Source organism: Salmo salar, chromosome 03 (genome assembly GCF_965601325.2).
Source record: "Salmo salar chromosome 03, fSalSal1, whole genome shotgun sequence".
In the NCBI taxonomy this organism is placed as follows: Eukaryota; Metazoa; Chordata; class Actinopteri; order Salmoniformes; family Salmonidae; genus Salmo; species Salmo salar.
The window spans coordinates 5243655-5270158 of NC_138293.1; the positions used below are offsets into that span (position 1 = coordinate 5243655).

General features: G+C 45.1%; 1 protein-coding gene across 1 annotated transcript in view; it reads right to left on the reverse strand.

The window, feature by feature from the left end:
• The window catches only part of ptprma (protein tyrosine phosphatase receptor type Ma), a 296460-nt gene that overhangs the window by 8328 nt on the left and 261628 nt on the right, over positions 1-26504 (reverse strand). The window contains exons 11-12 of the mRNA XM_082973036.1: positions 22955-23156; positions 19748-19850 (exon numbers count right to left, since the gene is read on the reverse strand). Of these exons, the coding sequence (XP_082829162.1) occupies positions 19748-19850; positions 22955-23156 (305 nt within the window). The remainder of the gene's footprint in view (positions 1-19747; positions 19851-22954; positions 23157-26504) is intronic.

Sequence of the window (26504 nt, forward strand, 5' to 3'; positions counted from 1 at the left end):
CTGTGACGGGAGTAGTACACAGCGTTGTACAAGATCTTCAGTTTCTTGGCAATTTCTCGCATGGAATAGCCTTCTTTTCTTAGAACAAGAATAGACTGACGAGTTTCCGAAGAAAGTTCTTTGTTTCTGGCCATTTTGAGCCTGTAATCGAACCCACAAATGCTGATGCTCCAGATACTCAACTAGTCTAAAGAAGGCCAGTTTTATTGCTTCTTTAATCAGGACAACAGTTTTCAGCTGTGCTAACATAACTGCAAAAGGTTTTTCTAATGATCAATTAGCATTTTAAAATTATCAACTTGGATTAGCTAACACAACATGCCATTGGAACACAGGAGTGATAGTTGCTGATAATGGGCTTCTGTACGCCTATGTAGATATTCCATAAAAAAATCAGCTGTTTTCAGCTACAATAGTCATTTACAACATTAACAATGTCTACACTGTATTTCTGATCAATTTGATGTTATTTTAATGGACAAAAAATGTGCTTTTCTTTCAAAAACAAGGACATTTCTAAGTGACCACAAACTTTTGAACGGTTGTGTAGGCACTTCTATTATCCAGGCTGTGCAGGCGATTGCATCATTTGTGGATCTGTTGGTATGTGAATTGTAGTGGGTCCAGGGTGTCTGGTAAGGTGGAGGTGATATGATCCTTAACTAGCCTCCCAAAGCAATTCATGATGACAGAAGTGAGTGCTATGGGGCGATAGTCATTTAGTTCAGTTACCTTTGCTTTCTTGGGTACAGGAACAATGGTGGACATCTTGAAGCAAGTAGGGACAGCAGACTGGGATAGGGAGAGGTTGAATATGTCAGTAAGCACTCCAGCCAGCTGATCTGCACTCGCTCTGAGGATGCGGCTTGGGATGCCCTCTGTGCCGGCAGCCTTGCAAGGGTTAACACGCTTGAATGTCTTACGTCGCCATGGAGTACGGGAGCAACAATGGCTCTGTGTTGTTTTCCTTGAATTGGGCGAAGGTGTTTAGCTTGTCCGGGATCGAGGCGTTGGTACCCGTGACATTGTAGGCTTTCCTTTGATAATCCATGATTGTCTGGAGTCCCTGCCACATGCGTCTTGTGTCTGAGTCGTTGAATTGCGACTCGACTTTGTCCCTGTACTGTTGTTTTGCCTCTCTGATTGCCTTACGGAGGTCATAGCTGGTCTGTTTGTACACGTCCACAGTCATCTTGCCGTGGTTAAATAAGGTGGTTCGCACCTCCAGTTCTGCGCAAATGTTGAAATTTTTCGAAGTATTTCTTTTGTTTGGATAAGTTCTAATCGTCACAGTTAGAACAACATCCTCTATGCACTTCCTGATGAACCCAGTCACTGATTCAGTGTCAATGTCGATACTAATCCCCGAGACGACCCAGAACATTTCCCATTCCGTGTGATCAAAACAGTCCTGAAGTATAGATTCCGATTAGTCAGATCAAAGTTGAACAGTCCTCACCACGGGTGCTTCCTGGTTAAGTCTCTGCCTATAGGCAGGGCGGAACAGGATGGAGGCGTGATCTGATTTGCCGAAGGGGGTTGGGGGAGGGCCTTGTAGCCGTAACAATGTAACAAGCGTGTTTACAGGAGCACAGGAGCACAGGAGACAGCAAAGAGAGCACCCCCCTATCCACATCAACAGGACCGTAGTAGAGAAGGTGGAAAGTTTCAAGTTCCTCGGTGTACACATCCCTGACAAACTGAAATGGTCCACCCACACAGACAGTTTGGTGAAGAAGGTGCAACAGCGCTTAGCACCTAAGCCTTTGGCTTAGCACCTAAAACCCTCACAAACTTTTACAGATGCACAATTGAGAGCATCCTGTCAGGCTGTATCACCGCCTGGTACGGCAACTGCACCGCCCGCAACCGCAGGGCTCTCCACAGGGTGGTGAGGTCTGCCCAACATATCACCGGGGGCACTGCCTGCCCTCCAGGACACCTTCAGCATCCGATGTCACAGGAAGACCAAAAAGTTAATCAAGGACAACAACCACCCGAGCCACTGCCTGTTCACCCTGCTATCATCCAGAAGGCGAGGTCAGTACAGGTGCATCAAGGCTGGGACCGAGAGACTGAAAAACAGTCAAGGCCATCAGAATGTTAAATAGCCATCATTAGGACATTAGAGGCTGCTGACTATATACATAGACTTGAAGTCACTGGCCACTTCAACAATGGAACACTAGTCACTTTAATAATCTTTATATATTTTGCATTTCTCATCTCATATGTATATACTATATTCTATTCTACCGTATTTGAGTCTATGCCGCTCTGACATTGCTCGTCCAAATATTTATATATTCTTAATTCCATCCCTTAACTTTAGATTTCTGTTGGTTCTGAAATTGGTAGATGTTACCTGTTAGATATTACTTGTTAGATATTACTGCACTATAGGCATAGACTGGGAATCACTGGCCACTTTAAGGAATGGAACACTAGTCACTTTAATAATGTTTATGTATCTTGCATTACTCATCTCATATGTATATCTCATATGTATATACTGTATTCAATACTATTCTACGGTATCTCATTCACTTAATAATGTTTACATATCTTGCATTACTCATCTCATACGTATATATTGTTTTTCTATACTATTCTACTGTATCTTAGTCCGTTCCGCTCTGACATCGCTCGTCTATATGTATGTGGTCTTAAATCATTCCTACTTAGAGTTGTGTGTATTGGGTATATGTTGTGTAATTTGATAGATATTACTTGTTAGATATTACTGCACTGTTGGAGCTAGAAGCACAAGCATTTCGCTACACCCGCAATAACATCTGCTAAACACGTGTATGTGACCAATAAGATTTGATTTGATTTGGAGAAACTTCTGTTGGGTTGAAAGAAATAGGGTCCTATAAAATCTGCGTTGCGGAAAACACAGAATGTATTGAACTTAGTAGGAAATTAACAAAATGTATTGAACTTAGTAGGAAATTAACAAAATGTATTGAACTTTAGTAGGAAATTAACAAAATGTATTGAACTTTAGTAGGAAATTAACAAAATGTATTGAACTTAGTAGGAAATTAACAAAATGTATTGACCTTTAGTAGGAAATTAACAAAATGTATTGAACTTAGTAGGAAATTAACAAAATGTATTGAACTTAGTAGGAAATTAACAAAATGTATTGACCTTTAGTAGGAAATTAACAAAATGTATTGAACTTAGTAGGAAATTAACAAAATGTATTGAACTTTAGTAGGAAATTAACAAAATGTATTGAACTCTGCAATCTCTGGAATCACATGAGTGCTACAGAAACATCACTAACCAAACAATGGTCACTGATTGGTGCACAGATGAATTAAAGGATAACTACAAAAATCCAAATTTCGTAGGTTTTTCTCAGACCTCAAAAGTGATGTGGTTTAACCGTTGTTGTGCACTTACAACATCCAATGTTGTTTTTCTATTAAAAAAAGTGTGATTTTGAGAGGGAAAAGCTAAAAAAAACAACAACAAAAAACGGGTAAAAACTGAAACCTGGAGAAACATAACAGCGAAAACAGAATAATACAATTTTTAAAAAAGGAAATCATTTTATATTAATGCGGATTTTGGACATTTTATTCAACATGGTGAAAGACCTAGACCTTGGTCTCTCAAATAACACAATATTTTTGTTTTGATAACAGCTATTGTACTGTGGGCTTGACATGAGTCTCTGCTGTATACAGAGGAGAACTTACAACAGAAAAACCTTCAAACACGTCACTTGGGGTCTACTTGGCATACTTGAGAAAACTTTATAGTCCTTTCACTACAACTGAAATATATTTATTATATTATATTATTAATATATTATTTTTGGGTCCACATTTCACTGAAAGTAAGGTTGGAACAAAATGCAGTAAAAAAAAGTTATATCTACTGTTTTTTTTTTACCTTGACAGTTTTCCTACCATGCAAATTTGATAATAACGGCGAGCTAATTTGTGATTCTGTGATGATTACTGATGTTACGCTGATGTCCCTCGGAGCAGACGACTCCCTGTCACCACACGCTGGTACCACCACTTACTGCAAGCATCTGAAGGCATCAGACGGCGCGTGTGCGTGTGTGTGTGTGTGTCGGTGTGTCACACCTCATTCATTTAGTCACAAGCTTAAATTCACTACGGCAAGATGGGGAAAAACAACAAACATCAGCAAAACAACCAGCAAAGACAAGTAGCTGCATCAAGATCAGACCATTATTTGGACATTTGTTTCTCGTTTGTTCTGATCCTGACCCAAAGCTTAATGTTAAATCAAAGTTATTTTACTACGACTAAAATCATCTACCAATATAATCAGTGCTTAACAGGGATTTTCCTTGATAAAAAAAAAGGGGCTTAGGTGGTGGGCACGGGGCTTGGCAATGAGCACGGTCGGCCTGTCAGAGTGGCTGTATTTTAGAGAACATTTTAGCGGCTTCCATCTTGTTGGTGCAGAGAAATGTTTGCATTTATAACCCAATTTTCTGCAATTCCACACATTTATCCGTGAAGCTGAGAATTGTTTTTGTTGTTGATGATGCAGTTTTAAAGATAATTTCCTGGTATTTTGCTATTTCTAATGCTGTGTTCTTTAGCTGAAACATAATTAAAAAATATATAGGTCCATTTATTTATCTTTGACACTGTTCGGACTTAGGTGGCCTGAAAAAAACGCTTAGCAGGGCCCAGCCCATGGATTTCAACGGCAGAACAACATCCTGGTTGACTTTGACTGATATAGGTGCTGGGACTCATTTTGAGTGATGGTACTGTTTATATTTAGGTGCATGAGCTCCAGCGAGTTAATAATATTCTGTAAAAAGTACAAGAACTCAAACACACAACAACAACAAAACAGTTGAGGTGTAACTCAGTTCTCGTGAGCTCCAAGTAACGAAAGGTATTCTGTAAGAGGCAGGTCATACTAACTGGTAGAGAACAAACATAGCTTTTAATAACAAGCCTTTTTTTTTTTTTTTTTTACCTCAGATCCCACTGTTGACACCACATGACGGCCCCTCTCTCTCGCTACATCAAAATAATTGCGGCTAATTCTTAATTCCAAACACCTGCACTCCCGGCCATCTCTTTCTCTCCCCCATGAGCAGAAAATTGAAAAAAAAAAGGGATTAAAAAAAAAGCAAAGGGAGGAGAAGGGGGTTTGAGAAGAAAAGATTAAACTGTTAAAAGAGGTGGTGCCACGGGGGTCTAAGACACACACACACACACACACACACACACACACACACACACACACACACACACACACACACACACACACACACACACACACACACACACACACACACACACACACACACACAGGTGACCGGCTGCTCTTCCCGGCCGATATATTTTCACCCCTCCTCTCCTCCTCCCCTGTTACACTCCTTTTCCCCTCCTCCCTACCCAAAACTCTCCGTGTGACGCCAACTAATTATGGAGGATTGACTTGGCATCGACTGGAGTGTGATAACCAGGTGGAGGAGAGTGATAACCAGGTGGAGGAGAGTCTATCTGATAACCAGGGGGGAGGAGAGTGATAACCAGGGGGAGGAGAGAGTGATAACCAGGGGGAGGAGAGTCTATCTGATAACCAGGGGGAGGAGAGAGTGATAACCAGGGGGAGGAGAGTCTATCTGATAACCAGGGGGAGGAGAGTCTATCTGATAACCAGGGGGAGGAGAGTGATAACCAGGGGGAGGAGAGTGATAACCAGGGGGAGGAGAGTGATAACCAGGGGGAGGAGAGTGTGATAACCAGGGGGAGGAGTGTGTGATAACCAGGGGGAGGAGTGTGTGATAACCAGGGGGAGGAGAGAGTGATAACCAGGGGGAGGAGAGAGTGATAACCAGGGGGAGGAGAGTGTGATAACCAGGGGGAGGAGAGTGTGATAACCAGGGGGAGGAGAGTGTGATAACCAGGGGGAGGAGAGTGATAACCAGGGGGAGGAGAGTCTATCTGATAACCAGGGGGAGGAGAGTGATAACCAGGGGGAGGAGAGAGTGATAACCAGGGGGAGGAGAGAGTGATAACCAGGGGGAGGAGTGTGTGATAACCAGGGGGAGGAGAGTCTATCTGATAACCAGGGGGAGGAGAGTCATAACCAGGGGGAGGAGATGATAACCAGGGGGAGGAGAGTGATAACCAGGGGGAGGAGAGTGATAACCAGGGGGAGGAGAGAGATAACCAGGGGGAGGAGAGTCTATCTGATAACCAGGGGGAGGAGAGTGATAACCAGGGGGGAGGAGAGTGATAACCAGGGGGAGGAGAGTGTGATAACCAGGGGGAGGAGTGTGTGATAACCAGGGGGAGGAGAGTGTGATAACCAGGGGGAGGAGAGTGTGATAACCAGGGGGAGGAGAGTGATAACCAGGGGGAGGAGAGAGTGATAACCAGGGGGAGGAGAGAGTGATAACCTGGGGGAGGAGAGAGTGATAACCAGGGGGAGGAGAGAGTGATAACCAGGGGGAGGAGTGTGTGATAACCAGGGGGAGGAGAGTGATAACCAGGGGGAGGAGAGTGATAACCAGGGGGAGGAGAGTGATAACCAGGGGGAGGAGAGTGATAACCAGGGGGAGGAGAGAGATAACCAGGGGGAGGAGAGTCTATCTGATAACCAGGGGGAGGAGAGTCTATCTGATAACCAGGGGGAGGAGAGTCTATCTGATAACCAGGGGGAGGAGAGTCTATCTGATAACCAGGGGGAGGAGAGTGATAACCAGGGGGAGGAGAGAGTGATAACCAGGGGGAGGAGAGTCATAACCAGGGGGAGGAGAGTGATAACCAGGGGGAGGAGAGTGATAACCAGGGGGAGGAGAGTGATAACCAGGGGGAGGAGAGAGATAACCAGGGGGAGGAGAGTCTATCTGATAACCAGGGGGAGGAGAGTGATAACCAGGGGGAGGAGAGTGTGATAACCAGGGGGAGGAGTGTGTGATAACCAGGGGGAGGAGAGTGTGATAACCAGGGGGAGGAGAGTGTGATAACCAGGGGGAGGAGAGTGATAACCAGGGGGAGGAGAGAGTGATAACCAGGGGGAGGAGAGAGTGATAACCAGGGGGAGGAGAGAGTGATAACCAGGGGGAGGAGAGAGTGATAACCAGGGGGAGGAGTGTGTGATAACCAGGGGGAGGAGAGTGATAACCAGGGGGAGGAGAGTCTATCTGATAACCAGGGGGAGGAGAGTGATAACCAGGGGGAGGAGAGAGTGATAACCAGGGGGAGGAGAGAGTGATAACCAGGGGGAGGAGTGTGTGATAACCAGGGGGAGGAGAGTGATAACCAGGGGGAGGAGAGTGTTAACCAGGGGGAGGAGAGTGATAACCAGGGGGAGGGACCAGGTTGTTTGAGCTGTTCAGGGAAACCATGACATGGGGAGTATTTCAATCATGCTGCTCCCCTCCCTCCCTCCCTCCCTCCCTCCCTCCCTCCCTCCCTCCCTCCCTCCCTCCCTCCCTCCCTCCCTCCCTCCCTCCCTCCCTCCCTCCCTCCCTCCTTGTCTTACTTGTTATCTTTCGTCCAGTTCTTTCTCACTCATCCCCCTCTCTCTCTGACTCAATCTCTCGTCTCTGCTCTCTCCCTCCCTGTCTTTAATGCTAATCGTCTCACCTAGCTAGTGATCCGTGTTATCAAACCACTGAGTAAGTCACTATCTTCTGACCCAGCATCAGTATGTCTCTGTGTGTGTGTGTATGTCTCTGTGTGTGTGTCTGTCTGTCAGTGTGTGTGTGTGTGTATGTCTGTCAGTGTGTGTGTGTGTCACCGTCGGTCTGTGTGTGTGTGTGTGTCACTGTCTGTCTGTCTGTCTGTCTGTCTGTCTGTCTGTCTGTCTGTCTGTCTGTCTGTCTGTCTGTCTGTCTGTCTGTCTGTCTGTCTGTCTGTCTGTCTGTCTGTCTGTCTGTCTGTCTGTCTGTCTGTCTGTCTGTCTGTCTGTGTGTGTGTGTGTGTGTGTCTGTGTGTGTCGCCCTGATCAAAGACATCAATCGCTTATTTTAAGCAGTGATGTAAATCACTTAACTGATTTCAGAGGCATGCATAGCTGGGTAAAGATTATCTGCAATGCTATGGGGTAGAAACTACTGAGAACACAGTCACTCTCACTCACGTATTACTATAACATGGTGCAAACAAGGTTGCAACTACATGTATACAAGTGAAAGCGTTCTCTATATGATATAATAACGTGTATATGTGTATACAATGTTTGAGCTCTAGCCCGAGGAGGAGGAGGAGGGGGAGGAGGAAAGAGGAGGAGGAAGAGGAATAAGAGGGAGAGAAGGAGGAGGATAGGAGGAGGAGAGAGGATGAGAGGAGGAAGAGGAAGATAGGAGGAGGAGGAAGAGGAATAGGAGGGAGAGGAGGAGGAGAGAGGAAGAGGAGGAGGAGGAGAGAGGAAGAGGAAGAGGAGGAGGAGGAAGATAGGAGGAGGAGAGGAGGAGGAGAGGAGGTGGAAGAGGAAGAAGAGGAGGAGAGGAGGAGAGAGGAGGAGGAGAGGAGGTGGAAGAGGAGGATGAGGAAGAGGAGGGAGAGGAGGAGAGAGGAGGAGGGAGAGGAGGAGAGAGGAGGAGGAAGAGGAGGGAGGAGGGGAAGAGGAGGAGGAGAGGAGGTATAAGAGGAGGAAGAGGAGGAGGGAGGAGGAGGAAGAGGAGGAGGAGGAGAGGAGGTGGAAGAGGAGGATGAGGAAGAGGAGGGAGAGGAGGGAGAGGAGGGAGAGGAGGAGGAGAGGGAGGGGGAAGAGGAGGAGAGGGAGTGGGAAGAGGAGGAGGAGGAGAGGGGAGGAGAGGAGGAGGAGGAGAGGGGAGGAGAGGAGGAGGAGGAGGAGAGGGGAGGCGAAAACTGAGCGATTGAGAGACGTGAATGAGAGGATATACTGTTCAATCTGCTTCCAGAAGAGACCTATAACCATTTATTTATTTTTAGGAATATCAACATTTATTAAGATGCCTGAGAGGGACTGAGAGTGAAGAGGCGTCTTCTGGCCGGAGATGTGACGAGGGGTCATTTTAAACATTGGTTATAAACATGACTGACTTAATCCTTTTACAGGGACAGCGAGCGGAGAGAGGGCCCTCTGGTAAAAAGTGTGTGTGTGTGTGTGTGTGTGTGTGTGTGTGTGTGTGTGTGTGTGTGTGTGTGTGTGTGTGTGTGTGTGTGTGTGTGTGTGTGTGTGTGTGTGTGTGTCAAAGCCTTCTGGTAAAACATGTTCCCAATAACGTGTCTGTATGTCATTCTCACAGAGATTAGCTAACCAACGTCAAAATATAATTTTATCAAGATGAGTAATTACATGAATATATTTTTATATACATATATAAAGTCCATTGCCTATCGCTTCATCTATAAATATAAATCATATTTAAGAGATATATAGATATAACTTATATATCATGAACTGTGTTAAAATATGTGAACTGAAAGCTGATTGAAGAAGCTCAACATATGATATCTAATATTGAACGAAGTGTGTTAATATTCAGTGTAGCTGAAAGGAAAAGTGACATTTGGAGTCGTTGGTTTTTAATGAAGTGATGTCATCGTTTGATGTTTTATTTCCCTCCTTCCTGTATCACAGCCAAACATCTGCTAGTGTGTGTGTGTGTGTGTGTGTGTGTGTGTGTGTGTGTCTGGGAGTTAGTTAATAGTCAAACATCTGGAGCAGTGTTACCTCCCAAACCGATCAGACATCAATCAAGCTCAGTCACACTTTTCCTATTGGTCTCTGGAGATGCAAAATGACCTTTTCCTATTGGTCTCTGAGATGCAAAATGACCTTTCCTATTGGTCTCTGGAGATGCAAAATGACCTTTTCCTATTGGTCTCTGGAGATGCCGAATGACCTTTTCCTATTGGTCTCTGGAGATGCAAAATGACCTTTTCCTATTGGTCTCCGGAGATGCAAAATGACCTTTTCCTATTGGTCTCTGGAGATGCAAAATGACCTTTTCCTATTGGTCTCTGGAGATGCAAAATGACCTTTTCCTATTGGTCTCTGGAGATGCAAAATGACCTTTTCCTATTGGTCTCTGGAGATGCAAAATGACCTTTTCCTATTGGTCTCTGGAGATGCCGAATGACCTTTTCCTATTGGTCTCCGGAGATGCAAAATGACCTTTCCTATTGGTCTCTGGAGATGCAGACAGAATGATCAACATGACTCATACCCTGGAGAGACAGAATTATTTCATGGTCCTTGCTGTCACGTATCTTTGGGACATCCCTACCCCATTGAAGTTGACATTTAAAATGGTTAAGGTAAAGGTTAAAGTAAGGGTTATGGTTAGGGTAGAAGTTTTGGTTAGGGTTAAGGTTAGGGTAGGGCTAAGGTTATGGTAAGGGTAGGGTTTAAAGTTAGGGTAGGGATTCAAGGTTAGGGTAGAGATAAGGGTAGGAGTTGAGGTTAGGATAAGGGTAAGGGTAGGAGTTAAGGTTAGGGTAGGGTAGGAGTTGAGGTTAGGATAAGGGTAAGGGTAGGAGTTAAGGTTAGAGTAGGGGTAAGGGTAGGAGTTGAGGTTAGGGTAGGGCTTAAGGTTAGGGTATGGATGAGGGTAGGAGTTAAGGTTAGGGTAAGGGTAGGAATAAGGTTAGGGTAGGGGTAAGGGTAGGATTTGAGGTTAGGGTAGGGCTTAAGGTTAGGGTATGGATGAGGGTAGGAGTTAAGGTTAGGGTAAGGGTAGGAGTTAAGGTTAGGGTAGGGTATAAGGTTAAGGAAGGGGTTAAGGTAGGGGGAAGGGTAAGGGTAGGGGTAGGTGTTAAGGTTAGGGTAGGGTTTAGGGTAAGGGTTAAGGTTAGGGTAGGGTTAGGGTTATGATTAGGGTAGGTATTAAGGTTAAGGTTAGGGTACGGTTTAAGGTTAAGGTAGGGCTTAAGGTTAGGGTGGGGGTTAAGGTAGGGTTAAGGGTTAGGGTTAAGTTTAGGGTAGGGGTTAAGGTTAGGGTAGGGGTTAAGGTTAAGGTATGGGTTAGTGGTTAGATTATAACTTTTCCATATCAAAACACCAGCCCTTTCTCTAGTGGTGAACACAGTGACATTGAGCTATTGATATCTCGCTATCCCCCCTGTTCGATTAATTAGCTAACAGTATTCACTACATTAGCATCCAATCATACTCTGACTAACCATTAAACAAAGTGAACCGTGAGGCCCAAACCATAAGTTCTGATCTCCAAAGAGGGGACTACAGTTAGAGTATTTGTTCTGTGCAGAGGAGGGAGTGAGTGCTGGGTTCTAGCGGTAAATTAAGGACTAACCCAGCATGCTAATTAATGACAGCGTTTGATTCACGTGTGTGTGTGTGTGTGTGTGTGATTCACGCTGTCGTGTTAATTATAATTAGGTGTTAGTAATTAAAATGTGTAGAACAGCCTTTGTTAAAGTATGGGTCGCAACATGTCAGAGTAAATGTACAATTATTTCATTAATTACTAGAATTGATTTGGCCAAGTACAACAGTGCTCTCTCTGCTTAGCAGCGGTGTCTCTGAGCAAGTGGGAGGGAGATGCCCGTGTGCTTCGCCGTTTACCTGATCCGTTTTTTCTGCAGTTTACTTCCAAGATCACTCTGTGATACACACGCTGCAGCGTTGTCGTTCAGCAGCAGATGACGCGCTGTCAGCCACTGACTTGTCATTCCCACTCGCCGTCGCTCACCGCTGTCATCAAACGGACTCAAACTAGCAACAAGTTCTGAGCTCAATCGTCATGAAACGCAATTACAGCCATGAGTTTCTCGATCTTGGTTTTAACGCAAACGTTGAGGCATAAAGAGGAGCGCTCACAGTGTTTTTTTGTGGTTAGTAATGAGAATCTCATAGGGGAAGACACATCCTGACCTAAAATCTACAAAATGGACCACCCTTCATAGCCTGGTTCCTCTCTAGGTTTCTTCCTAAGTTTTGGCCTTTCTAGGGAGTTTTTCCCCCTAGCCACCGTGCTTCTATACCTGCATTGCTTGCTGTTTGGGGGTTTTAGGCTGGGTTTCTGTAAAGCACTTTGAGATATCAGCTGATGTAAGATGGGCTATTATAAATAAATGTGATTTGATTTGATGACGATTAACCCAGGGAGTTCTTTCAGAACAGAGCAGAAAACTAAAGGAAACAACTTCGACAGTGGAAGAGTAAGTCAGCTAGCAAGGCATTGTTGTCATTGTATAACAGGGGATTATAAGCAGAAATAAGGGAGCACTATCTCTCATTGTAGTAGATGTGGGATTGCTCTTTCAAGCAATCCCCTTGTACACAGCTAATAGCTAAATAGCTAACGTTAGCCAAAACAAGCTAGCTAGCTAGTGATAGTGCAACCCTTAGTAACAGTACATATGAAACATGATCAGGCCTATTGTACATCTCACTGTAGAAATGATTGTTGAAAACTGTGTCTAGGTTGGAACCATTGCTGTTAAAATACAATTAATCAGTTTTATTCTGAACTGGAAAAAAAATATTTAACACATCAAACCGCAAACCTGTTTTCAAAAAACAGACAAAGCAACACCTTGCCTCTCCCCTACTTGACCTAGATAGTTTGTGTGTATGCATTGATATGTAGGCTACGTGTGCCTTTTTAAAAATGTTCAGTTGAAGTCGGAAGTTTACATACACTTAGGTTGGAGTCATTAAAACTCGTTTTTTCAACCACTCCACACATTTCTTGTTAACAAACTATAGTTTTGGCAAGTCGGTTAGGACATCTACTTTGTGCATGACACAAGTAATTTTTCCAACAATTGTTTACAGACAGATTATTTCACTTATAATTTAATGTATCTGTCAAGTCCTGACCAGTATAAGGGGTTATTGGTTATTGTAGTTTGGTCAGGGGGTATTTGTTTTATATGGTTCGGGGTGTGTGTGTGTATGAAGAGGGGTGTTGGATTTATGTGTTCCGGGGTTTTTGGTTTATGTTCTTGTTTTGTATTCTAGGGTTTCTATGTTGTGTATTTTCTTTGTTTGGCCTGGTATGGCTCTCAATCAGGAACAGCTGTACATCGTTGTTGCTGATTGGGAGTCATACTTAGGTAGCCCTGTTTTCACCTGTCCTTTGTGGGTAGTTGTTTTTTGCACTGCTGTTTTGGAAACTGTCGTACTGTCGTTTCTTTGTTTCTTGTTTTTTTTCGTGTTCACATATAAATAAAATAATGATGAGCACGCAACCCGCTGCGCCTTGGTCTAATCCCTTCGACTATCGTGACAGTATCACAATTCCAGTGGGTCAGAAGTTTACATACACTAAGTTGACTGGTGCCTTTAAACAGCTTGGAAAATTCCAGAAAATGATGTCATGGCTTTAGAAGCTTCTGATAGGCTAATTGACATAATTTGAGTCAATTGGAGGTGTACCTGTGGATGTATTTCAAGGCCTACCTTCAAACTCAGTGCCTCTTTGCTTGACATCATGGGAAAATCAAGAGAAATCAGCCAAGGTCTCAGAAAAAAAATTGTAGACCTCCACAAGTCTCGTTCATCCTTGGGAGCAATTTCCAAACGCCTGAAGGTACCACACTCATCTGTACAAACAATGGAACACAAGTATAAACACCATGGGACCACGCAGCCGTCATACCGCTCAGGAAGGAGACGCGTTCTGTCTCCTAGAGATGAATGTACTTTGGTGCATAAAGTGCAAATAAATCCCAGAACAACAGCAAAGGACCTTGTGAAGATGCTGGAGGAAACAGGTACAAAGGTATCTATATCCACAGTAAAACGAGTCCTATATCGACATAACCTGAAAGGCCGCTCAGCAAGGAAGAAGCCAACGCGCATAAAAAATCCAGACTATGGTTTGCAACTGCACATGGGGACAAAGATCGTACCTTTTGGAGAAATGTCCTCTGGTCTGATGAAACAAAATTAGAACTGTTTGGTCCATAATGACCATCATTTTATTTGGAGGAAAAAGGGGTGCGCATGCAGGCCGAAGAACACCATCCCAACCGTGAAGCACGGGGGTGACAGCATCATGTTGTGGGGGTGCTCTGCTGCAGGATGGACTGGTGCACTTCACAAAATAGATGGCATCATGAGATGGGAAAACTAGGTGGATATATTGAAGCAACATCTCAAGACATCAGTCAGGAAGTTAAAGCTTGGTCGCAAATGGGTCTTCCAAATGGACAATGACCCCAAGAATACTTCCAAAGTTGTGGCAAAATGGCTTAAGGACAACACAGGCAAGGTATTGGAGTGGCCATCACAAAGCCCTGACCTCAATCCTATAGAAAATCTGTGGGCAGAACTGAAAAAGCGTGCGCGAGCAAGGAGGCCTACAAACCTGACTCAGTTACACCAGCTCTGTCAGGAGGAATGGGCCGGAATTCACCCAACTTATTGTGGAAAGCTTGTGGAAGGCTACCTGAAACATTTGACCCAAGTTAAACAATTTAAAGGCAATGCTACCAAATACTAATTGAGTGTATGTAAACATCTGACCCACTGGGAATGTGATGAAAGAAATAAAAGCTGAAATAAATCATTCTCTTATTATTACTATTATTCTGACATTTCACATTCTTAAAATAAAGTGGTGATCCTAACTGACCTAAGACAGGGGAATTTTTACTAGGATTAAATGTCTGGAATTGTGAAAAATTGAGTTTAAATGTATTTGGATAAGGTGTATGTAAACTTCCGACTTCAACTGTATGTAGTTCTGTCTTTGAGCTGTTCTTGTCTAAGGTTCTGTATTATGTTTCATGTTTTGTGTGGAACCCCAGGAAGAGTAGCTGCTGCTTTCCCAACAACTAATGGGGATCCTAATAAAATACCAAAATGTAGACCAGAACAGACACAAACACACACCCCCACACACACCCACACAGACACACAGACACACACACACACCCCCCACACACACCCCCACACACACACCCACACGAGACACACAGACACACACACACACACACACACACACACACACACACACACACACACACACACACACACACACACACACACACACACACACACACACACACACAGCTGATAAGATAAATCAAGAGTAGGTCATATTTAGATGTTTTATTTAACATGATAGTTCATTGTTCTGCCCCTCTAACAGGCATTCAAAGGGAACAGAGCTATTCTCAAAGCTTCAGACAATGTGAGCCTAAATATAGCCAAGGCAAAGGAGCCCCACAATATAGGAGATGAGATCATTGAACCGTGCCTGAGTGATGTCTCAGTGTCACTCTTGGGTGAGGAGGCAGCAGATAAAAGTGGAATCAGTCCCAGTTTCCAATGACACAGTGGACACTAGAATAAGATCAGCTGACATACAAACATCTGGAATAAAAAAATAAATAAATGAAGCGGAACAAGACATGCTCTCTTCAGTTAGATGAGTCAGCGGATGTGGCTGGAATTCCACAGTTGACGGTATACGGAAGATATGTATTATGATATCCAGGAGGAATCCAGGAGGAATCCAGGAGGAATCCTGGAGGAATCCAGGAGGAATCCAGGAGGAATCCTGGAGGAATCCAGGAGGAATCCAGGAGGAATCCAGGAGGAATCCTGGAGGAATCCAGGAGGAATTCAGGAGGAATCCAGGAGGAATCCAGGAGGAATTCAGGAGGAATCCAGGAGGAATCCAGGAGGAATCCTGGAGGAATTCAGTAGGAGTTCAGGAGGAAACCAGGAGGAATTCAGTACGAGTTCAGGAGGAATCCAGGAGGATATCAGGAGGAATTCAAGAGGAATCCAGGAGGAATCCAGGAGCATATCAGGAGGAATTCAGGAGGAATCCAGGAGGAATCCAGGAGGATATCAGGAGGAATTCAGGAGGAATCCAGGAGGAATCCAGGAGGAATTCAGTAGGAGTTCAGGAGGAAACCAGGAGAAATTCAGTACGAGTTCAGGAGGAATCCAGGAGGATATCAGGAGGAATTCAGGAGGAATCCAGGAGGAATTCAGGAGGAATCCAGGAGGGATCCTGGAGGATTCCAGGAGGAATCCAGGAGGATTCCAGTAGGAGTTCAGGAGGAATCCAGGAGGAAGTCAGGAGGAATCCAGGAGGATTCCATTAGGAGTTCAGGAGGAATCCAGGAGGAATCCAGGAGGAATTCAGGAAGAATTCAGGAGGAATCCAGGAGGAATCCAGGAGCATATCAGGAGGAATTCAGGAGGAATCCAGGAGGAATCCAGGAGGATATCAGGAGGAATTCAGGAGGAATCCAGGAGGAATCCAGGAGGAATTCAGTAGGAGTTCAGGAGGAAACCAGGAGAAATTCAGTACGAGTTCAGGAGGAATCCAGGAGGATATCAGGAGGAATTCAGGAGGAATCCAGGAGGAATTCAGGAGGAATCCAGGAGGAATTCAGTAGGAGTTCAGGAGGAAACCATGAGAAATTCAGTACGAGTTCAGGAGGATATCAGGAGGAATTCAGGAGGAATCCAGTAGGATTCCAGGAGGAATCCAGGAGGATTCCAGTAGGAGTTCAGGAGGAATCCAGGAGGAAGTCAGGAGGAATCCAGGAGGATTCCAGGAGGAATTCAGGAAGAATTCAGGAGGAATCCAGGAGGAATTTCTTTACTTTGACCATTTACAAACAACAACAAGGGGGAGAGGACATTTTCAAGGTGGTTGACACTCATTTGAAAAAAAACATACAACTTGACTGGGCAAATTGTGTTGGTATTTGCACTGATGGAGCAAGATGCATGCCTGGGTGCAACTCTGTATTCATAGCTCATGTCCGACAGAGTAGTGCCCAACGTGAAGCTGACGCATTGTATTCTACACAGGGAGCCTTTGGCCAGCAAAGCATTACAACCTAACCTAGGGGCTGGTTTCGACTCAGTCGTAAAGGTGGTGAATCTGATGAAGAAGAGACCTTAGTGAGGCCTTAGTGACACTGCAAGCAATGAGATGCTTTTCGAGGCAAACACACTGTGTGTTGTAGATATCTAGCGGTGTAATAATGTTATATGACTTACTGTTTTATATTTTGTTTTATGTGTAATGTAAGTGCCTTAATGTGTTTTAGACCCCAGGAGGAGTAGCTGCTGCCTTGGCAGGAACTAAATGGAGATCCATAATAAACCCCAGGAAGAGTAGCTGCTGCATTGGCAGGAACTAATGGGGATCCATAATAAACCCCAGGAAGAGTAGCTGCTGCATTGGCAGGAACTAAATGGAGATCCATAATAAACCCCAGGAAGAGTAGCTGCTGTCTTGACAGGAACTAAATGGAGATCCATAATAAACCCCAGGAAGAGTAGCTGCTGCCTTGGCAGGAACTAAATGGAGATCCATAATAAACCCCAGGAAGAGTAGCTGCTGCCTTGGCAGGAACTAATGGGGATCCATAATAAACCCCAGGAAGAGTATCTGCTGCCTTGGCAGGAACTAAATGGAGATCCATAATAAACCCCAGGAAGAGTAGCTGCTGCCTTGGCAGGAACTAATGGGTATCCATAATAAACCCCAGGAAGAGTAGCTGCTGCCTTGGCAGTAACTAAATGGAGATCCATAATAAACCCCAGGAAGAGTAGCTGCTGCCTTGGCAGGAACTAATGTGGATCCATAATAAACCCCAGGAAGAGTAGCTGCTGCCTTGGCAGGAACTAATGTGGATCCATAATAAACCCCAGGAAGAGTAGCTGCTGCCTTGGCAGGAACTAATGTGGATCCATAATAAACCCCAGGAAGAGTAGCTGCTGCCTTGGCAGGAACTAATGTGGATACATAATAAACCCCAGGAAGAGTAGCTGCTGCCTTGGCAGGAACTAATGTGGATCCATAATAAACCCCAGGAAGAGTAGCTGCTGCCTTGGCAGGAACTAATGTGGATCCATAATAAATACAATACAAATGCAATACACTCACACAGTTCTGGGTTGCTTATCTACAGCAGAAAGCGGTCTCCTGCCTGACTGAGAAAGCAGTAGATGTCCTGATCCAGTTTGGCAGTGCATTTGGAAAGTATTCAGACCCCTTGACTTTTTCCACATTTTGTTACGTTACAACCTTATTCTAAAATTGATTAAATAAAAAAAAATTAGCTCATCAATTTACACACAATACCCCATAAGGACAAAGCAAAAACATAATTTTAGAAATGTTTGCAAATATATTAAATGTATCAAATCAGTACTTTGTTGAAGCACCTTTGGCAGCGATTACAGCCTCAAGTCTTTTTGGGTATGACGCTACAAGCTTGGCACAGCTGTATTTAGGGAGTTTCTCCCATTCTTCTCTGCAGATCCTGTCAAGCTCTGTCAGGTTGGATGGGGAGCGTTGCTGCACGGCTATGTTCAGGTCTCTCCAGAGATGTTCGATCGAGTTTAAGTCCAGGCTCTGGCTGGACCACTCAAGGACATTCAGAGACTTGTCCCGAAGCCACTCCTGCGTTGTCTTGGCTATGTGCTTGGTTTCATCAGACCAGATAATCTTGTTTCTAATGGGCTGAGATTCCTTTAGATGCCTTTTGGCAAACTCCAAGCGGGCTGTCATGTGCCTTTTACTGAGGAGTGGCTTCCATCTGGCCACTCTACCATAAAGGCTTGTTTGCTGGAGTGCTGCAGAGATGGTTGTCATTCTGGAAGGTTCTCCCATCTCCAAAGAGGAACTCTGGAGCTCTGTCAGAGTGACTGTCGGGTTCTTCACCTCCCTGACCAAGACCCTTCTCCCCCGATTGCTCAGTTTGGCCAGGCGGCCAGCTCTAGGAAGAGTCTTGGTGGTTCCAAACTTCTTCCATTTAAGAATGATGGAGGCCACTGTGTTCTTGGAGACCTTCAATGCTGCAGAAATGTTTTGGTACCCTTCCCCAGATTTGTGCCTCGATACAATCCTGTCTCGGACCTCTACGGACAATTCTTTTCACCTCATGACTTGGTTTTTGCTCTGACATGCGCTGTCAACTGTGGGACCTTATATAGACAGGTCTGTGCCTTTCCAAATCATGTCCAATCCATTGCATTTACCACAGGTGGAATCCAATCAAGTTGTAGAAACATCTCAAGGATGATCAATGGAAACAGGATGCACCTGAGCTCAATTTCGAGTCTAATAGCAAAGTGTCTGAATACTTATGTAAATAAGGTATTTCAGTAGTTTTTTTTATAGAAATTTGCAAAAATGTCTGAAAACACTGGGTAAATGTTCAGGCATTAGTCAGGACAGCTAGACGCTGGGAAAATGTTCAGGCATTAGTCAGGGCAGCTAAACGCTGGGTAAATGTGCAGGCATTAGTCAGGGCAGCTAAACGCTGGGTAAATGTTCAGGCATTAGTCAGGGCAGCTAAACACTGGGTAAATGTTCAGGCATTAGTCAGGGCAGCTAAACGCTGGGTAAATGTTCAGGCATTAGTCAGGGCAGCTAAACACTGGGTAAATGTTCAGGCATTAGTCAGGGCAGCTTATCGCTGGGTAAATGTTCAGGCATTAGTCAGGGCAGCTAAACACTGGGTAAATGTTCAGGCATTATTCAGGGCAGCTAAACGCTGGGTAAATGTTCAGGCATTAGTCAGGGCAGCTAAACACTGGGTAAACGTGAGTTGACTGACTGAGGACCTGCAGGCTGGTATCATTCATCTCAAAAGGACTCAGATTAGATGATAAAGTATAAAAACCTTTATTTATAATCCAAGATCAGGAACATTGTAGAACAATTACACTCTCTATGGATTGTGTTGTGTGTGTGTGTGTGTGTGTGTGTGTGTGTGTGTGTGTGTGTGTTGTGTGTGTGTGTGTGTGTGTGTGTGTGTGTGTGTGTGTGTGTGTGTGTGTGTGTGTACCATCCTACCTGACAGGTGCCCCTCGGCTCTGTGCAGGTTTCAGCAGGACAGTCACTGTGCTGTCTGTCTGGTTCAGAGATGTCTCCTGGTCATAGGCTGGCATGGAGGGAGCTAGAAGGACAACATGAACATAGGCTGGCATGGAGGGAGCTAGAAGGACAACATGAACATAGGCTGGCATGGAGGGAGCTAGAAGGACAACATGAACATACTACCTCAGTCTCCTGGGATCAAGGTCTAGGTGTCTAGGGGCTAGAGGCTAGGTGTCTAGGGGCTAGGGGCTAGGGGCTAGAGGCTAGGTGTCTAGGGGCTAGAGGCTAGGTGTCTAGGGGCTAGGGGGCTAGAGGCTAGGTGTCTAGGGGCTAGAGTCTAGGTGTCTAGGGGCTAGGTGTCTACGGGCTAGGTGTCTAGGAGCTAGGTGTCTAGGGGCTAGGGGCTAGGGGCTAGAGGCTAGGTGTCTAGGGGCTAGAGGCTAGGTGTCTAGGAGCTAGGTGTCTACGGGCTAGGTGTCTAGGAGCTAGGTGTCTAGGAGCTAGGTGTCTAGGGGCTAGAGGCTAGGTGTCTAGGGGCTAGGTATCTAGGGGCTAGGTGTCTAGGAGCTAGGTGTCTAGGGGCTAGGTGTCTAGGAGCTAGGTGTCTAGGGGCTAGGTGTCTAGAGGCTAGGTGTCTAGGGGCTAGGTGTCTAGGGGCTAGGTGTCTAGGGGCTAGAGGCTAGGGGCTAGGTGTCTAGGGGCTAGGTGTCTAGGGGCTAGGTGTCTAGGGGCTAGGGGCTAGGTGTCTAGGAGCTAGGTGTCTAGGGGCTAGAGGCTAGGTGTCTAGGGGCTAGGTGTCTAGGGGCTAGGTGTCTAGGGGCTAGGTGTCTAGGGGCTAGGCGTCTAGGGGCTAGGGGGCTAGGGGCTAGGGGGCTAGGTGTCTAGGGGTTAGGTGTCTAGGTGTCTAGGGGCTAGGTGTCTAGGTGACTAGGGGCTAGGTGTCTAGGGGCTAGGTGTCTAGGGGCTAGGTGTCTAGGGGCTAGGGGGCTAGGTATCTAGGGGCTAGGTATCTAGGGGCTAGGTGTCTAGGGGCTAGGGGCTAGGGGCTAGGTGTCTAGGGGCTAGGGGCTAGGCGTCTAGGGGCTAGGGGCTAGGTGTCTAGGAGCTAGGTGTCTAGGGGCTAGAGGCTAGGTGTCTAGGGGCTAGGTGTCTAGGGGCTAGGTGTCTAGGGGCTAGGGGCTAGGTGTCTAGGGGCTAGGTGTCTAGGGGCTAGGTGTCTAGGGGCTAGGGGCTAGGTGTCTTGGAGCTAGGTGTCTAGGGGCTAGAGGCTAGGTGTCTAGGGGCTAGGTGTCTAGGGGCTAGGTGTCTAGGGGCTAGGTGTCTAGGAGCTAGGTGTCTAGGGGCTAGGTGTCTAGGAGCTAGGTGTCTAGGGGCTAGGTGTCTAGAGGCTAGGTGTCTAGGGGCTAGGTGTCTAGGGGCTAGGTGTCTAGGTGCTAGGGGCTAGGGGCTAGGCGTCTAGGGGCTAGGGGCTAGGAGCTAGGTGTCTAGGGGCTAGGTGTCTAGAGGCTAGGTGTCTAGGGGCTAGGTGTCTAGGAGCTAGGTGTCTAGGAGCTAGGTGTCTAGGGGCTAGGTGTCTAGGGGCTAGGTGTCTAGGGGCTAGGGGCTAGGGGCTCGGTGTCTAGGGGCTAGGGGCTAGACGTCTAGGGGCTAGGTGGCTAGGGGCTAGGTGTCTAGGTGTCTAGGGGCTAGGTGTCTAGGGGCTAGGTGTCTAGGAGCTAGGTGTCTAGGGGCTAGGTGTCTAGGAGCTAGGTGTCTAGGGGCTAGGTGTCTAGGGGCTAGGTGTCTAGGTGTCTAGGGGCTAGGTATCTAGGGGCTAGGTGTCTAGGGGCTAGGGGCTAGGGGCTAGGTGTCTAGGGGCTAGGGGCTAGGCGTCTAGGGGCTAGGGGCTAGGTGTCTAGGGGCTAGGTGTCTAGGAGCTAGGTGTCTAGGAGCTAGGTGTCTAGGGGCTAGGTGTATAGGGGCTAGATGTCTAGGAGCTAGGTGTCTAGGGGCTAGGTGTCTAGGGGCTAGGTGTCTAGGGGCTAGGTGGCTAGGTGTCTAGGAGCTAGGTGTCTAGGAGCTAGGTGTCTAGGGGCTAGGTGTCTAGGGGCTAGGTGTCTAGGGGCTAGGTGTCTAGGAGCTAGGTGTCTAGGGGCTAGGTGTCTAGGTGTCTAGGAGCTAGGTGTCTAGGTGTCTAGGAGCTAGGTGTCTAGGGGCTAGGTGTCTAGGTGTCTAGGGGCTAGGTGTCTAGGTGTCTAGGGGCTAGGTGTCTAGGTGTCTAGGGGCTAGGTGTCTAGGTGTCTAGGTGTCTAGGGGCTAGGGGCTAGGTGTCTAGGTGTCTAGGGGCTAGGTGTCTAGGGGCTAGGTGTCTAGGAGCTAGGTGTCTAGGGGCTAGGTGTCTAGGGGCTAGGTGTCTAGGAGCTAGGTGTCTAGGAGCTAGGTGTCTAGGGGCTAGGTGTCTAGTGGCTAGGTGTCTAGGAGCTAGGTGTCTAGGGGCTAGGTGTCTAGGTGTCTAGGTGTCTAGGTGTCTAGGGGCTAGGTGTCTAGGGGCTAGGTGTCTAGGGCTAGGTGCTAGGAGCTAAGAGGCTTGGAGCTAGGTGTCTAGGTGCTAGGTGACTAGGAGCTAGGTGACTAGGAGCTAGGTGTCTAGGGGCTAGGTGTCTAGGGGCTAGGTGTCTAGGTGCTAGGAGCTAAGAGGCTTGGAGCTAGGTGTCTAGGTGCTAGGTGACTAGGAGCTAGGTGTCTAGGGGCTAGGTGACTAGGAGCTAGGTGTCTAGGGGCTAGGTGTCTAGGAGCTAGGTGTCTAGGTGCTAGGTGTCTAGGGGCTAGGTGTCTAGGAGCTAGGCGTCTAGGGGCTAGGTGCTAGGAGCTAAGAGGCTTGGAGCTAGGTGTCTAGGTGCTAGGTGACTAGGAGCTAGGTGTCTAGGGGCTAGGTGACTAGGAGCTAGGTGTCTAGTGGCTAGGTGTCTAGAAGCTAGGCGTCTAGGGGCTAGGTGTCTAGGAGCTAGGTGTCTAGGGGCTAGGTGTCTAGGAGCTAGGTGTCTAGGGGCTAGGTGTCTAGGAGCTAGGTGTCTAGGTGCTAGGAGCTAGGTGTCCAGGGGCTAGGTGTCTAGGAGCTAGGTGTCTAGGTGTCTAGGAGCTAGGTGTCTAGGAGGTAGGTGTCTAGGTGTCTAGGAGCTAGGTGTCTAGGAGCTAGGGACTGACCTGATATCTTGGTGGTGAACTGTGTGATGACTGGTGGACCATATCCCTTGGCGGTAGAGGCTCGGAGGGTGAATGAGTACGTGGATCCTGGGTACAGCCCCAGGAAGATGTGGCTGGTCTCATTGCTGTGTTTCAGGACCTTCCCACTCTGGTTAGACAGATCCAGCTCTGGGTCAAAGGAGCTCACCGTCTTGTAGGAGATCTGGAGACAGACAGACAGAGAGAGAGACAGAGAGACAAGACAAACAGACATAGGGAACATGATAGTTATTTTGGTCTGTTTCTATACCTCGACAGTGTACTGTACATGCACACGGAGAGACTGCAATCTGCTTGTAGAAGATCTGTGGACAATGAGATTGGCATAGTCACCTTTTTTTTTATATACCTTTATTTAACTAGGGGTGTCAGTTAAGAACAAATTATTATTTTCAATGACGGGCTAGGAACAGTGCTGCTTTGTTCAGGGGCAGAACGACACATTTTCACCTTGTAAGTTTGGGGATTCGATCGTGCAACCTTTCGGTTACTAGTCCAACGCTCTAACCACTAGGCTACCTGCCGCCCCAAACTGTTCTAAAGACAGTGTCAACTACACAAGCAATCTTGTCAAGAGGTTTGGACCTTGTGGAAATAAGTTGGCAATGTTTTGGGTTGAGATAAAAAAAAAAAAAAGGGGGGACAAGGTGGAAAAATGTACATATAATTTATATAATTTATGTCATATAATTTACATTGCAAAGGGTAGCAAGACAGAACCTGCTAAAATCGTTGTTAATCTACTATCATCACCGTTTACTTTCTGTAGTCTAGTTGTTTATCGAATATCATCGCTGTTAATGTAGAATAAGTCAAGGGGTATGAATACTTTCTGAAGGCTCTGTGTATAATGTATAAAAGCCCACTATAAGACAACGCTCCTGCTTCCTCCCCATAGTAGAAAAACATTCATTATAATTCCAATTTCAATTCACAAAGGAACAGTTTGGAGTGCTGCATAATTTGTGTCCATCAAGTTTCTGAAATGCTTGGAGGCTTCTTCTCATTTTGTCTTTGTTCTTTGTCTGTGTGTGGAATGAGTCGGGGGTGGTGTGTGTGTGTGTGTGTGTGTGTGTGTGTGTGTGTGTGTGTGTGTGTGTGTGTGTGTGTGTGTGTGTGTGTGTGTGTGTGTGTGTGTGTGTGTGTGTGTGTGTGTTATTTGGTCTTTGTCTGGTGGAATGAGTCTGCTGTGATGCCAAATCCTATAACATAGAAAGAAGAGAAAGAGGAGAAGAGAGAGTGGAGAGAGATAGATAGAGAGAGAGTGGAGAAGAGAGAGCAGAGAGAGAGATAGAGAGGAGAGATAGATGGAGAAGAGAGAGCGGAGAGAGATAGAGAGAGAGAGTGGAGAGAGATAGAGATAGATAGAGAGAGAGTGGAGAGAGATAGAGATAGATAGAGAGAGTGGAGAGAGATAGATAGAGAGAGAGAGAGAGAGAGAGAGAGAGTGGAGAGAGAGATAGAGAGAGAGTGGAGAGAGAGAGAGAGAGAGAGAGAGAGAGAGAGAGAGAGAGAGAGTGGAGAGAGAGATAGAGAGAGAGAGAGGAGAGAGAGTAGAGAGAGATAGATAGAGAGAGAGTGGAGAAGAGAGAGCGGAGAGAGATAGAGAGAGAGGAGAGAGAGTGGAGAGAGAGATTAAAATGACACTGACATGATGACAGAAGGGAAGGAAAACTAAAAACGGATTAATTGTGCACATGAATGCTTATAATGTTTCCTAGCTGGGAAAATGTAAATTGAGCTTTTGTTAGGGTGCTGGACATAATCACATGTCTGTGTTGGTTGGACAAGTAAATGATACAGAATGAGAAGCTTTATAATTACGTTATATACAGTATTGCAGTTATTATAGTGATAGTGGTGATCGTTATGTACAGTATTGCAGTTATTATAGTGATAGTAGTGATAGCTCATGCTTGAGAGAGAGGAAAATATTCCTGCAGCAACAGGAAATTAGCCAAATTATTATGTGGATTATAATTAATGGCCTTTTTTGGTGGGGTTGATAGATTTTTCTTAAGGGAAAACCAAGCCTGAAATGTAAAAGTGGAAATACACTACAAGTTTTACATTTCCTGAATTGCAGGAAAGTTCTCCTGCAACAGGGTGATCAAATTAAGATCCGATATCTGTACATTTTTACCATAGATATTTAGGGAAGGTATTACATTAATACGGGTAGTATGATGCGTTGATCAGTTGATTGACAGGTGTAGGACCGTAGAAAGATAGACTTTCCTCTAGTGTGGATGCTCACAAATGTTTTATAGTTATATAGCCTATAGTTATCGTTGAAGTTATATAGCCTATAGTTATCATTGAAGTTATATAGCCTATAGTTAGCATAATAGGTATATAGCCTATAGTTAGCATAATAGGTATATAGCCTATAGTTATCGTTATAGTTATATAGCCTATAGTTAGCATAATAGGTATATAGCCTATAGTTAGCATAATAGGTATATAGCCTATAGTTAGCATAATAGGTATATAGCCTATAGTTATCGTTATAGTTATATAGCCTATAGTTAGCATAATAGGTATATAGCCTATAGTTAGCATAATAGGTATATAGCCTATAGTTAGCATAATAGGTATATAGCCTATAGTTATCGTTATAGTTATATAGCCTATAGTTAGCATAATAGGTATATAGCCTATAGTTATCGTTATAGTTATATAGCCTATAGTTAGCATAATAGGTATATAGCCTATAGTTATCGTTATAGTTATATAGCCTATAGTTAGCATAATAGGTATATAGCCTATAGTTATCATTGAAGTTATATAGCCTATAGTTAGCAAAATAGGTATATAGCCTATAGTTAGCATAATAGGTATATAACCTATAGTTATCGTTATAGTTATATAGCCTATAGTTAGCATAATAGGTATATAGCCTATAGTTATCGTTATAGTTATATAGCCTATAGTTAGCATAATAGGTATATAGCCTATAGTTATCATTGAAGTTATATAGCCTATAGTTAGCATAATAGGTATATAGCCTATAGTTAGCATAATAGGTATATAGCCTATAGTTAGCATAATAGGTATATAGCCTATAGTTATCATTGAAGTTATATAGCCTATAGTTAGCATAATAGGTATATAGCCTATAGTTAGCATAATAGGTATATAGCCTATAGTTATCGTTATAGTTATATAGCCTATAGTTATCATTATACAGTTCAAGTCGGAAGTTTACGTACACCTTAGCCAAATACATTTAAACTCAGTTTTTCACAATTCCTGACATTTAATCCTAGTAAAAATTCCCCTGTCTTAGGTCAGTTAGAATCACCACTTTATTTTAAGAATGTGAAATGTAAGAATAATAGTAGAGAGAATGATTTATTTGAGCTTTTAGTTCTTTCATCACATTCCCAGATGGTCAGAAGTTTACATACACTCAATTAGCATTTGGTAGCATTGCCTTTAAATTGATTAACTTGGGTCAAACATTTCGCGTAGCCTTCCACAAGCTTCTCACAATAAGTTGGGTGAATTT